Source organism: Natator depressus, chromosome 9 (genome assembly GCF_965152275.1).
Source record: "Natator depressus isolate rNatDep1 chromosome 9, rNatDep2.hap1, whole genome shotgun sequence".
NCBI lineage: Eukaryota > Metazoa > Chordata > Testudines > Cheloniidae > Natator > Natator depressus.
The window spans coordinates 41,072,913-41,085,743 of NC_134242.1; the positions used below are offsets into that span (position 1 = coordinate 41,072,913).

Sequence of the window (12,831 nt, forward strand, 5' to 3'; positions counted from 1 at the left end):
ATATCTGTGCGATTAACAGGGTTGTAAAAATGTGGCGAGAGAATCTCTCTAAAGTCAATCAGAAAGCTGCAGAGTCCCTGGCTGATCCCACAGAGTATGAAAACCTGTTCCCTGGATTAAAAGAAGCTTTTGTTGTTGAAGACTATGTAAAGGAAACTCATACTGACTTGCGGCCAGCTAAGGAATACCCACTTGTCACTGTAAGTAAAATATTTTGTTTTCATTAATATAAATGATTCCATGCTTGGAGTTTTGATTTTACAATTTTTACTGCCAGGACCTTTCATGTAAGTGTATTTTTCTCTGCTGTTTTGTTAGCCAAATGAAGAAAGAAACTTACTGGAAGAAGCGAAAGGTTTTGAACCTTCAGGAGTAGTAGTATCCCAGGTCAGTAATACAACCATACAAGAAAGTTACAGGATGAGGAGGATCTGGTATTGTGCAATAGCAGCTGTTCTGGGGACACTACACCCACCTTTAGTGGACAGATTATTGCTTTAGTTTGCTTTTGTTGCTACTTGGGGTCACTTCTCTTGTCCCATCAAAATATACTTTCGCAAGTTTTATTGACCTCTTGAGCTATTACTGACAGATTGTTCCACTAGCATGAGTTGCTGTACTTCAGTTGGGGCACTAAACGTAAGTACATAGTCTATTTTTGATGTCAAGTTTTGGTACTGAGCTAAACTATGGTTCTTTGATTTCTAAAAGATGGGTGAGAAATTCTTAGTGGTATATCTTGTATGGTTGCTGTGAGTACAAGTACAAATATCTAAATTGTCAGCTGGATGAATCACTCAGAGCTAGGTCTTTCTTTGTGGTGCTATTTAATACAAATAGCTTCAGCTGTTTCCAACATTCTAAAACTTAAGTGGTCTAAGAAGTGATAAACACATTTTTAATCATGACTAAATAAGTTAACTTCTAATAGCCAGTGTACTACTATAAAATGGCACAAATTGCCAGATGGGGAAATCAGTTTCCATTTCTCCTGCAATAATTGGAAGACCTGCCTTTTAAGCATGTAGTACCTTAGAGCTTTAAAGCAACCAGCCAACCAAACCTGTCCCTGAACTCTAATGAGAGGGAAAATGCTGACCTAGTCCTGCTTTGTTCTTCAGATGTAGGCCATTAAATATTCCCTCTTTCAAACATCTTGTAGAAGGACCAGGGAGTAAATTGAACCTGCTCCTATAGGCACATTCTTTATCTTTAAGCCCCTTCATTTTCAGTTTAAACCGATTTTTTACTTTAAAAATCGCCAGTTTTACAAAATGTTTGTTCTGATTTTCACCCTACTTTTATATCAAATATTTCAAATATAGGAAAATACAATACACTGCACAATACATGTATTATGATAATACATTAATCTGTATATGCAGAACTGCCTGTTGAAGTAAGGTTTTGCGTTAATCTAGAAGATGCACACAATAAACGAACAGGCACGCATGCAAGCTCTGAAGTGCACATGCATCTGAATGTACTGATGAATCTCATGCCCACCATGTACACATTTCAAGTGGTTAGCAGCTAATGGTTTATAACTCAGTTTACAACAGTAAACTTTATTGAAATTAAAAGTTTTTATTTAGGGATTAGAGAGGTATTTTCTTAAACTCAGAGGTGACGTGTTTTGAGTTCTGTTTTTAGTTCTACAGCAAATGACATTGAATTCTGTTCAAAGCATTAATCTACTGAATACTTTTTTCCCATCCTGCTGTACACCAAAATAAACCCTGATATTTACCCAGAAAAATTAAGATTTTTGCACTGATTTTTCAGCTGTTTTTGTTGTAGTAATAAACACTGAAAGTCCCAGGAAAAATTAAATAAAATAAAAACTGAAAACAAAGGGCCCTATTTAGTAAACCCTAAAAAACTCACTTTGTTCTCCATATATATTTTCTAAGTGAACTGAAGTTGTTAAATTGAAAATCTGAGAACCTTCCATGCTGCTGTTGCATAAGAGAAGTTGCATTACTGTGTGGTCTCAGTTGTGACTTCCACTGTAACAAGAGAAACCTAAATCCAAATGTTAGCAACTGGAAAGTGCTGTTCAAAAGCTACTTGGGGAAACCTTAGACTTTAAGTGGAAGAAACAAGCCCTTGCAAGAAAGTATGATCTGCTAGCATCCTTAATTTGGACTTTTAGGCAGAGCTTTAAGTCAATATTAAGACCTGTGAACATGAAATCTCATTTTCATCTCTTAAGGAATCTGAAGAGAGAGAACTAGTTCCATCTCCTAAACCAGTAGTGGCGCCTCCAGTTCCAGGAAACTCTGATCATCTTCCAATGACAAAAGATGAAAAGGTATACTTCAGTTTCAAAAGTATAGCTCTGAGATGGGAAGGAAAGCTAATCTGAAATCTACAAGTTTCGATATTGTATTTCCACTGGGGAAAAAGTGATATAGATTAACATATCTGGACTAAGTACTGTGAAGTTTCACTTTACTTTGTGAGGATACTAACTTACCACTAGTCAGGGTTGATATTTATAAAATACCCAGCTAAGAAAAGGATGTGTGTATATATCCTCAGTCAGAACTAGGTCCCACCTAGTCCAGCAGCTGGCCTTTGCTTGTTTATATGACTAGAGGCCAGTTCCTTATGGAACAGCTGCACATGTAATAGTAGAGTATGTTTAACTGAAGACATCTACTCCCAAGAGCGAAGTAGTTCATATTTGTAGTTTTAAATTGAAGCACTGTTTGTGGCTAGGTCTAAAGAGCTGCATCAAAGTTTGTTTGCAAACATAACCAACTAAAAGATTAACATATATAGCAAGTGTAAAAATTTTCTTCCTGGCACCTAACCCTAAATGTTTTCCTTCTCTTAGGCACTACTAGACTTGGATGATTTGGATAACTTGGAGGTGGAAGATATCGATACTACAGATATCAATCTGGACGAAGAGATCTTAGATGACTTGATTCTTATTTGTGACTAAATCCATTAATTCATAATTGCAACACAGAGGAATTACATTTATATGGACTACACGGATTGGAAACTAGCTTGATTTTTATACTGAATCTGGACCACATAGGTATAGTAACAGGGCCTCTGTTGCACAAAAGAGAATTTTCAGATTGCAACATTTTGAAATTCATTGAGTGTAGCAACTAAGCAGCTCTCCATAAGCTGTCACATTTATCAAGAGAAACTCAAAATAAAGTGTTTAAAAGAGACACTAAAGAATTTCACTTTTATTTTTGCTTACCCCATTCTAGGGAAATATATACAATGTTCACTATAACCATTTAACTACGTGAGGTAGTAAAGCAACCGTGGCCCTACAGTCTGAGTGGAATGAAAGGCAAAGCCAGGATCCCATTTCCTTGTAATGCAGTTTAGCTTACATCTATCAGGTCTGCAAGATGCTACTTTTTCAGGGGAGCTGAGCATCTCTAACTACAGCACATATGCCTAAAATTTAGGCCCTGCTTATCTTCAGATGGGCAGCTATGGTGTTAGACAGCAGTAGCACACTTTCTAAAGTGACAGGTATCTGGTAGAACTGGATTAGTTACCCCAGCTGCCCCTAAGTGACTTAATACTCTAACTACTACCAGGCAACTTCCTATGAAGGTTTAGTTAAATAAACTTTCAACTTACATCAGAGGTCATGTGTAGCTTCACTGCATTAAGGCTTAGACATAAGGGGCTGACACCTAATTCAGGTTAGTTGTCCCCCACCTCACTACTTAAACTGCAAAGAATTAAAACTGCTGTTCTGGTGCTCCTCTTATCTTGAAATAAATTTAATTTAACATGAAGTTGCATACAGAACTGTATAAACTTTTCAACTATATAAATGCATTGTATAGTAGTCATCCTCTCCTACTTAGTGACTACAGTCACCTCTTCCACTTGTGTTCTAGTGCTCTTCTCTAAAGGCTAGTTTTTCATGTATAAAAACAGACTGCTTGTTTTTAGTACTGATCTGTTTAGCAAGGGTGACATCTTCCTGTTTTCTAGTTGCAGAATTCTTGTAAAAACTGATTTGCATTACCCTACTGATTTCTTGGTATCTACAGTTTGCTGTTTTATGAAAAGTCTGAACCACATACCTCAGTCACTTGTGTTTATTTTAGAGTTCTATACAGCACTAGCCACATTTTGTACTTCCCACAAGTTAAAATGATGATAGCCTGAAATTTAACACTTGATTAAATGAGCCTTTTATTTCACAAAGCTGCTGAACTAGCCAGTGCTTCTTGATAAGCCTGAAGAGCCAGCTCTATATATCCTATCTTCTTTGATTCTGTTTTCATGAACACCTGTTAAAGATAACAGCTATTAAAATGGTGATACAGTACAGAATTTATTGTACAATTTCTGATTTACAGAATGACTATTTCTTGTGGCATCTCAGCATACCCCTTACTTTGTTAAGTTGGGTGTAGTGGTTTCTTACACATACCTCCTAATGTTTGTACAGTCATTTGATAGAGGGTTTCTTAAGAAACTAAGAGGCTGTGTGGCTACATATAAAGAAAGCAGGTATCAGTGTGAACCTCACCTTTCCATTATTCTATCCAAAGCAGGAAAGTGTACTATACCTTGATTAAATCTACTCCATGAACTTCCTGTTCTTTTGCTTCTTTTGCTGATTGACAGTCAGGGTGGAGCATATGATAGAGGTTGATTAAGCATGTAGCATCATCCATTCTAAAAACAAGTTAAGACTCATTTCTTACAGTTTTTTGGAAATACTATAGCATTGTTAGTAAAAGGATATGAAAGTATGAAGGTACACCAGCCCATAACTAAGATCCAAGCAACACTTTGAACACATCTCCAAAGGTGTCACATCGTGGTACTCTTTATGCTATATGCAGAATAAGAATGCTAAGGGGCACTGGCTAAGGGTGTAGAGAAGCTATGTCTTAAGACCTGTGCTATTAATCCCTCCCTAGCATACATTTCAAAATACACAATGGCTCTTTATTCTGCCAAATGGGAATATTTATCTTCACCAATCCTGGAGCGTAAAATTGTTAACAATCCAGCCAGTTTCTAGAGCTTTCTCTGATCTAATGTTATTTTCCCTACTAAAAGCATTGAATCACATCTCCCAAAATTTAACTGAAAGGCAAATGAGAATTACTCCTAAATGTAGATGACATGGTTACTTATCACCTCACAAAAAAGCAGCAGAAAGGAAAGAGTTTTTCAGTAACTGGAGTTCCTCAAATAAATTCCCTTTAAATATTTTCCAGTCCTACATAATATTTGATTTTAAGCCTCACCCTCTACTGAACCTTTTTAAAAAAATTTCATATTTTTTCCCCAAGATGAATTTCAGTGAATGTGGTAGCCACTATTACAAGAATCCCATCTCCCCTTTAAAACAAGGATTTAAGATTTTATAGGGTACAAACAGTTCCCACTGTTTCACTTGTCAGTTAAAATCAAGTATCAGTCATGACATGTCATTTAAGAACATGTATCAGCTATCCCTGGTCTTGCACTAACACTTCCATCAAGGTTGTTTTGGAGCTACTAAAGATTGATTTGTAAATTAATAGTATATTTATTAGCTACTTAAAATGCATACTGTAGTCTAGTGGTAGCTGAAACAGCTCTGCTGGAATAATTTCTGTTCTTTTGCTGGTGTTCAAGAAAGTGAAGTCTCAAAGTGGCTGGAATGAGACATTTTTAGTGCAGGTGCTCTTAAGCAAGTAAAGTACCTCACTGAGGCCCTGGAAAGTCCAGGGCAAAAACCATGAACTGCCCAAAAATGCAGTCATTTCCCCAATTTTAGTATGTATACAATAAGGACTAATGATACTTCATTTACACCCTGTCCTCCTAAAGGATAAGGCCAATCCTAAAATTCCACTTAATCATGAAATGATCAGTTTACAAAGTATACACGTAATTTAAGATTGAGTCTCAACACTCCACTGAGTTAAAATGTGCCAAAAGTTATAAACTGCAATTATGATTATTTTTATTTTAAGTTAAATTCTGCAGGAACTAAGAGGTACAGGTCAGTATTGCCTCAATACAACCCATAACTTTTTTGCATGTATATCCCTTTGCATAAGCCAAAAATCACAGCATCTTATAGGAGAAATTTTGCAGTAGGTATTTTCAGGACTATTTGAAATCAGATTTGATATTAACTGTGTTTATATGCTAGGAAAACAAAGCAAAGCTAGTGTCCAAACAGCACTTACAAATTTCTCTGGATCATATCGATTAATAAGCCATCTGTCTTCTTTCTATTTACCAAATACCACACCATTCCTCCAAAGTGTCTTGTTGAACGTAGAAGATCATATTTGGCATGTTTATCAATGTCCTCATATGTCTGATGATGAACCTACCCAAAATGAGATTTTAGTTTACAATCCTGAAACTGCCAGAAGAGTGACAAAGATTTACCTTTGCAACACCTGCAAAAGGTCTAAAATAGTGCTGACAGCACACAGATGGCCTCAAAACATTGTCAAACCTAGATGGCTGTACGTAAAAATCTTAATTTTAGATAACAGCACATCACATTGGGATATCCCAATTCTAGGGGGTAAATTAGAGGGAAATACTGACAGTCACAGCTAACATACTTTCATTATTTTGGGAAAATGTTAGTCTGAAGCCTTCAATCTACTCCTTCACTATGCTCAAGTGACAGGATCTACACCCAAAGCAGGGAGGAAGCAGAAGATGTATGCTTGGTGTATATCCATGCAAGGAACCAGCAAGAGCACCTGCAGTCTCAGACCTCAGTTTCAATAGATGCTGTGAGGTAAAATGTGTTAATAGTTTATGAAAAATTTTTTTAAAAGTCTAAATTTGCCTTTTCAACAATATCTACTTAAACTTATTTTTCACACTATATCCCAGTTTGAATAATAAAAACACAATTGCTCTTTGGTTTGTAAATCAGTTTCACTTTCAAGTTCTGACATAGCAGGAAGCTTCAGTGTTTGGGTTATGGGAATGGTTTAACGTTGATTTCAAGGAACTACTGTAGTAAGATGCTATTCAGCATGAGTAAGAGTCACAATCGGGCTCAAAATGACATCTTATGGTAGAGTATAGGAAAGGTTATTAAGAAGTTAAGGGAAACAAATTCTGCTAAATATGGAACTATGTTCTCATACATTTTCAATTAACACTAAAGTTTTACAACTATATCGTGCACTTGAATTAAGAATACAGGTTCCAAGAGTTAAACAAAATGGATATGTAAACCATTAAATTCTTCTTTATTCCAATTAGGAGCACTTGGCACTTTTGAAAATCAGGCCACCGGCATGACTTAAAGTTAGGAGCCAATCTTTATAAATCTTAGCTAGTGCCCCTAAATAATTTCAAGTAGCTAGTACTAACAAAAAGTACTATTTACTTTTTTCACTTGGAATCTTAAGGTCTATTTGTGTCTGCTCCAGTCATATTTTGTAAACAAATAACTGATTTGAGTAGTCTTACTGAAGTCAATGGGACTATCTAAATAAGTAAAATTACACACATGCCTAACTGTATGTAGGAGAGTATTTCTTAATGTTAACAGTTAAAATTAAAAACATTCATATTTCAAAGCTTATCTTTGACAAACTTATACTTTCCCAGAACATTTTTGTAGCTACTCTTTTCACAACAACAAGCTGAGATTTTTAGCTTGCTTACTTTGTCCAATTGATAGCAGTGTACACAATCTGTTTGTGTGGGTCTTTCACACACCACAACGGAGAGAAAAATATTGACAAAGAGCCTACAGCTGGGGTAAGTGTAGTAGCAGAAGCCATTTAACGCATTACATTCACTAGATATCAAGTTGGTAGCATCCCTTTAACTTACCAGAATTTTGTACATATTATACAGTTTTGTATGTGGTGTTCACTAAAGTTGAATTTGTTTTGAAATGGTAAACATGTTGATAGTGTTACAAAAAAGCAACAGTTGCATAGATAATTTATTAAGTGAAAATAGAGAATCAGAGGTAGATACAATTGGACAGTGATTTTTTTGTTTTTATAACATGCTGATCTCATAGAAAAATGCATATTAAAAGAACCGTACATACATTTTCACTAAATTTTCAGCTGCATTTTTATATCTATGCAGCCACTAAAAGGCAATATGATTTTTCAATCACTGTGGTCTACAGAGAACTCGTATTTCCATACAAACAAAAACCTACAAGTTGTCATTGGCATTAACTTTCCTATTAGAAATAATAAAATGGACTTACTCTGATATAGTTAGCTGAATCTGGCTCAAACTGTGCAATGCACAGGTTAAGTACATCTTCATGACGGTCCTCACGAAACACGGTCTAAAATGACAGTTGTAATTCAGGAATGAATTTTATATTACCCCTTATTCTAAAATGAAGAAATTAAACAGTCAGTACTTTTCTATTTTAAGTAATGACACCTTTCAGGAAACGTCAACAGGCACAAGGCCAAGAATGACAAGCCACCTGAGTGCAATAATTGCCTTTAGATTCCTTACTGCAATAATGAAATGAAATATATAAAAGTAAAGAAAAAAACAAACAATTTGTTTGCTGGAAGCCACACTGCATATTCAGGTCAGGCACGTAGTCTTATCAATACACACAGTAGTTAAGTGTGGACCTGTAACAGACAACTCAATCCATCTCATTCATCTGCACAAAATTTGTTTGTTCCTGACTACCAGACCTGTAAATTTATGAAAATGAGCTATGCTGATAAGTACCTTTACACAAGACTAACTGCGTGCACACTATAGGTTTCTAAACCAATATCACTGAAGTGGAACAAAAACAAGGCCTTTACAACACACTTTTAAAAACTTTCAATTTCAGTAACGCACTGTACCAGAAGAGCAACACTAGTGATGAATCTCCACAAAGCCAAAAACAAAATTACCGTAAGGTTTTCATCCTTGAATATTGGTGGTGGAACGAGTTTGCGTCCCTCTCTCGGGAAGTACACCTGAATCATCCTGTCCCGTTCTTCCCAGGTGGCCTTACGTAATACACCACTTGGTTCTCTAATTACAATGAAACGCTCCTGAAATCAATGGGGGAAAAAAAAATTTTGCACATTTTATCACCATATTTTTCCCTTAGTATTCTGAGGTGAGGTGGGAGAAATCTGGCTGGAAAAATCCTACTGTGCAGCAGCTCAGGATAAGCAGAAATTCTAGAAACGGGCTTTCCTAATCACTTAACTGTAAACTTGTCCAATGTCGTTCATATTTATGCTTGTTACTCATGTTCTAGAGATGGAAAAAAACTAGTTACAACAAGGGAAATTCACTGAACACTTACTGAATAATTGCAAATATCTGGCTTTCTTCTGAACACCCAAAAATGAGATCTGACTCCCCTCCTTTCCTTTCAAGAGAAATTCCTGCATTACAGCATCAGAATGTAATTTTTAGTTCTGCTGGCAATAAACGTTTCCTCAATTTTATATTGTACTTACCTGAGGTTGAACTGTGATAACATATTTTAGTGAAACCCAAGATTGTTCCTTTGAAGTTACAAGTAAAAATCAGGTAATAGTCAAGAAGTTCTCTTGCAGAATATATTAGTAAGTTACTCACACGGTGTGGAGTGCTATAAGTTATATCAGTAAACACATATTTGACAGTTTCAGTTCCTTCCAGGATCCTGTCTTCTGCCAACACATCATCAATTGGCTCTCGCTCACTCAGAACAGGGGGCATTTTTAATAGTTCTTTAGCTTCCCCAATGGCTTTTCTTGTGGCCTAAAAAGAGAAAATCCAATAACAGTACAGTGAAATATCACACTGGATTGAAGAGTCAATTCGGTACCGGGATGTTAAAAAATAAACTTCCCTCAACTTTTACTACACTGAAATATATTCCGGAGAGAGACACGGGCTGGCTAAAATACTATGCAGGTGATTCTTATATAAATGATATACCACTAGTCCTGACTTAAAAACACTGCTTTGTCATACTCTTGAGTACTTCTCCTGAAGGAAGACTGGAAATTAGGAAAGGTGGACAATAGATTCAAAGAGAATACTGAAGGTGCTGAAGTCACCTAATTTATTTCAGCTAGTCCCTAGGTGCATTAAAACACCACCACCTGCTTAGGAGAGACCCAGGATTGTGGTAGTAACAAAACTGGCTTAAGTTAGGAATCTCAACCATCCAGAGGTTCAGCCAGGGAACAGAGAAGACACTGCAGAAAAAAGACTTCCAGGATTTTAGGTAGTTTGGACATGAAACAAATATACATAGAAAACACACACACAGAAGAGCAAAGAAAAAAAATGAAGTTTAATAAAAAAAAAGTCATCATTCTAGAGAGACAGAACTATATGCAGTTTACTCTCTTCCATATACAATAAACCAAAACCCAAGAGAAAAGGAGAAAGAAAGACTTCAGGGTAGAATATCTTCTGAGATACTTAGAAGGATATCACTACATTGAAATCTAGTCACTTAAAAGAGTTAAAAGCATCTTTGGTACTATAATACATCTGTGCCCAAGTTGCCCTGCCTTTTTGTTAGTTTACTGTAGGTTTCATTTTCCTTTTAAAAAAAAATGTATTCCACCCCTGCAGTTATGCTGAATCTCAACTTTTGCACAGGCCTTAATGATTGTGAAGTCATCAACCTACTACAGCCTTTTACTAAACAAAGACAGACTGCTAAGGACAAAGAAATCAGGAGTTTGATTCACACTGCTTGAGTAGAGTTGGTATTGAATTTCAAAGACATTGAACAGATTTAAAACAATTTTGTTTTTAAATTGTGTTTTCCTGGTAACATTTCCCATTAATCTTTTGAAAAATGTATGCCTACTGACATTCAACTCCTCACACAGAAAAAAGTAATCAAAGGAAATTGACCATCACTTAGAGTACCAGTAAAATATATGTTATTTACAAAATGGGATGGAATGTTGTAGTAGAGGACAGAATTTCAAATATATTTTATATAATGCTTAATATAGGTCTGTCAACAGGACAGCTGTATTCACGAAAGTATACAAGAGCTTTATCTGTCGTAAACGTTTTGATTAAACAAATATATATATTTTTTAAAAGAATGGCATCATACCTCTGCTAGCTGTTTTTCTGTCATTAATTTGTAAGTGGGTGGTTTAAGCTCCTGTTTAATGGGTCTAAAAATCTTCTGCAAATCCAACCCCGTCATCTTAGAGAGTAAACTCTGAACAAGTTCATCCGTAAAACAAGGCTTTGTGACATCTGACTTCTTTTTGTCTGAAAGAGATTTTATAAAAATTAGATTCTTTTCTTTGGCTTAGACTAACACCCAATAGGCTCAAAGTTCTGAATACCAGACCTGTGTAAAAAGAAAAGGAGTACTTGTGGCACCTTAGAGACTAACCAATTTATTTGAGCATAAGCTTTCGTGAGCTACAGCTCACTTCATCGGCTGTAGCTCACGAAAGCTTATGCTCAAATAAATTGGTTAGTCTCTAAGGTGCCACAAGTACTCCTTTTCTTTTTGTGAATACAGACTAACACGGCTGTTACTCTGAAACCTGTCATTATGCAAGGCACTGCATTTAGCCGTACGGAGTGGAAAATAGTCTCTAAGGTGCCACAAGTACTCCTTTTCTTTTTGCGAATACAGACTAACACGGCTGTGTAGTTTAGGCACATGCCAGTCAAGAATGAAACAGACCAAGAAGTGAAATGTGCAAGTGACAAGTTCCTTCAATACTTTCAAAATTCAAGGCATTAGTCTGGAGGGTAAAACTCCAGAACATACTGACTGTTCGCAAGTTAGGCAGTGCTCAGGAAAGAACCACTTTTGAGCATTTTCAGGTCTAAAACATACTGAGTTTGTGTTTAGAGTATCCTGTTCCAGCCCATGTCTCCAAGCGTTCAGAAGATAAAGGGGTGTATAGGTGCTGGAACTAGTGCTGCCGCACCCCCGGGCTTGAAGTGGTTTCCAGCATGTACAGGGTTTACCGTTTAGTTCAATGGCTCTCAGCACCCTTGAAGGGGTGGCACAGCTCTGTCCCTGCAGGCTCTCCAAGGCTTTCCAGAGCCAGCCTGCACTAGCGAGCCAGGGCTTTCCTAGCCAGGGCGGGGAGCGGGCGCGCAGGGGGCGGGGACTTGGCTGTTGCCCGAGGGCCAAGAGCCCAAGCGGACGCGGACGGAGGAGAGATCCGGCGAGCAGCGCAGCCCGCACCCCGGCGCACGACGCGGGGCTGCGCCAACACACCCACCAGCTCGCCTCCCGCCTCGCTCCCTGTCCCTTCCGCAGGCCATCGGCTGAGGCGCGCCCGGCAACCTACCAGCCTCTGAGCCCGCGTCCTGGCCGTACCTGCGGCTCCCCAGCAGGGCGCGCCCTGGGCGCTGCACCCCGAGGGGAGCTGCCGCTCGGCGCCACAAGCGCTGCCACCGGGGCCCTCCGAGGGCCGCCATGCCGGTGCGCTACTCAGTCCGCCGCGCTCTCACAATGCGACTTCCGGGAGGCCGCGCTAGGCACGCTGGGACGTGTAGTCCCTGGGACACACCGCCAGCACTGGGCCCCGAGGGGTGGCGGGAGGGGAAGAGCCTGAGAGGGGGCGGGTCAGTGTCTGCCATGGGAGACTGCCAGAGGCGGAGCCATTGAGAATATTAATATTCATTGAGGTCAGTTTCCTAAGGCCAGACAGGTGTCATCAGGAGGGTGGAGGCAGGCCTAGAACCGAGATAAAGTAGGAATATCTGTTCCACTGGAAATGCAATGTTTGGGGGGCCGGGGACCTCTGGATTGGAACAAAAAGTCAAAACTTTGGAAGTTTCCTGAGAAAAAAATTTCAAAAGAAAAAATAAAAAGTGGATTCCAGGTCAGAGCAGTGGCTGAACTGCAATAGACAAATA

At 38.1% G+C, this 12,831-nt stretch overlaps 2 protein-coding genes across 2 annotated transcripts in view; one reads left to right on the forward strand and one right to left on the reverse strand.

Annotated features, from left to right (window-relative positions):
- The window catches only part of COPB2 (COPI coat complex subunit beta 2), a 27,287-nt gene extending 22,721 nt beyond the window's left edge, over positions 1 to 4,566 (forward strand). Inside the window, exons 19-22 of the mRNA XM_074963966.1 lie at positions 20 to 200; positions 319 to 387; positions 2,216 to 2,314; positions 2,843 to 4,566. Coding sequence (XP_074820067.1) covers positions 20 to 200; positions 319 to 387; positions 2,216 to 2,314; positions 2,843 to 2,953 — 460 coding nt within the window. The 3' untranslated portion in view covers positions 2,954 to 4,566. The remainder of the gene's footprint in view (positions 1 to 19; positions 201 to 318; positions 388 to 2,215; positions 2,315 to 2,842) is intronic.
- Positions 3,283 to 12,451, reverse strand: MRPS22 (mitochondrial ribosomal protein S22). The gene is made up of 8 exons (XM_074963967.1): positions 12,261 to 12,451; positions 11,051 to 11,214; positions 9,559 to 9,723; positions 8,877 to 9,020; positions 8,213 to 8,296; positions 6,192 to 6,337; positions 4,569 to 4,677; positions 3,283 to 4,286 (listed from the first exon to the last, which is right to left on the reverse strand). The coding sequence occupies exons 1-8, from the start codon at positions 12,388 to 12,390 to the stop codon at positions 4,194 to 4,196; spliced, it is 1,035 nt and encodes a 344-aa protein (XP_074820068.1). The 5' UTR covers positions 12,391 to 12,451; the 3' UTR covers positions 3,283 to 4,193.
- Positions 12,452 to 12,831: the final 380 nt, after the last annotated feature.

Coding starts and splice junctions, on each gene's coding strand:
- MRPS22 (XM_074963967.1), bottom strand. CDS start 12,390: ATGGCGGCCCTCGGAGGGCCCCGGTGGCAGCGCTTGTGGCGCCGAGCG. Junction 9,021..9,558: donor CTTATAGCACTCCACACCGT/GTGAGTAACTTA, acceptor CATTGATTTCAG/GAGCGTTTCATTGTAATTAG. Junction 6,338..8,212: donor ATTCAGCTAACTATATCAGA/GTAAGTCCATTT, acceptor CATTTTGGGTAG/GTTCATCATCAGACATATGA.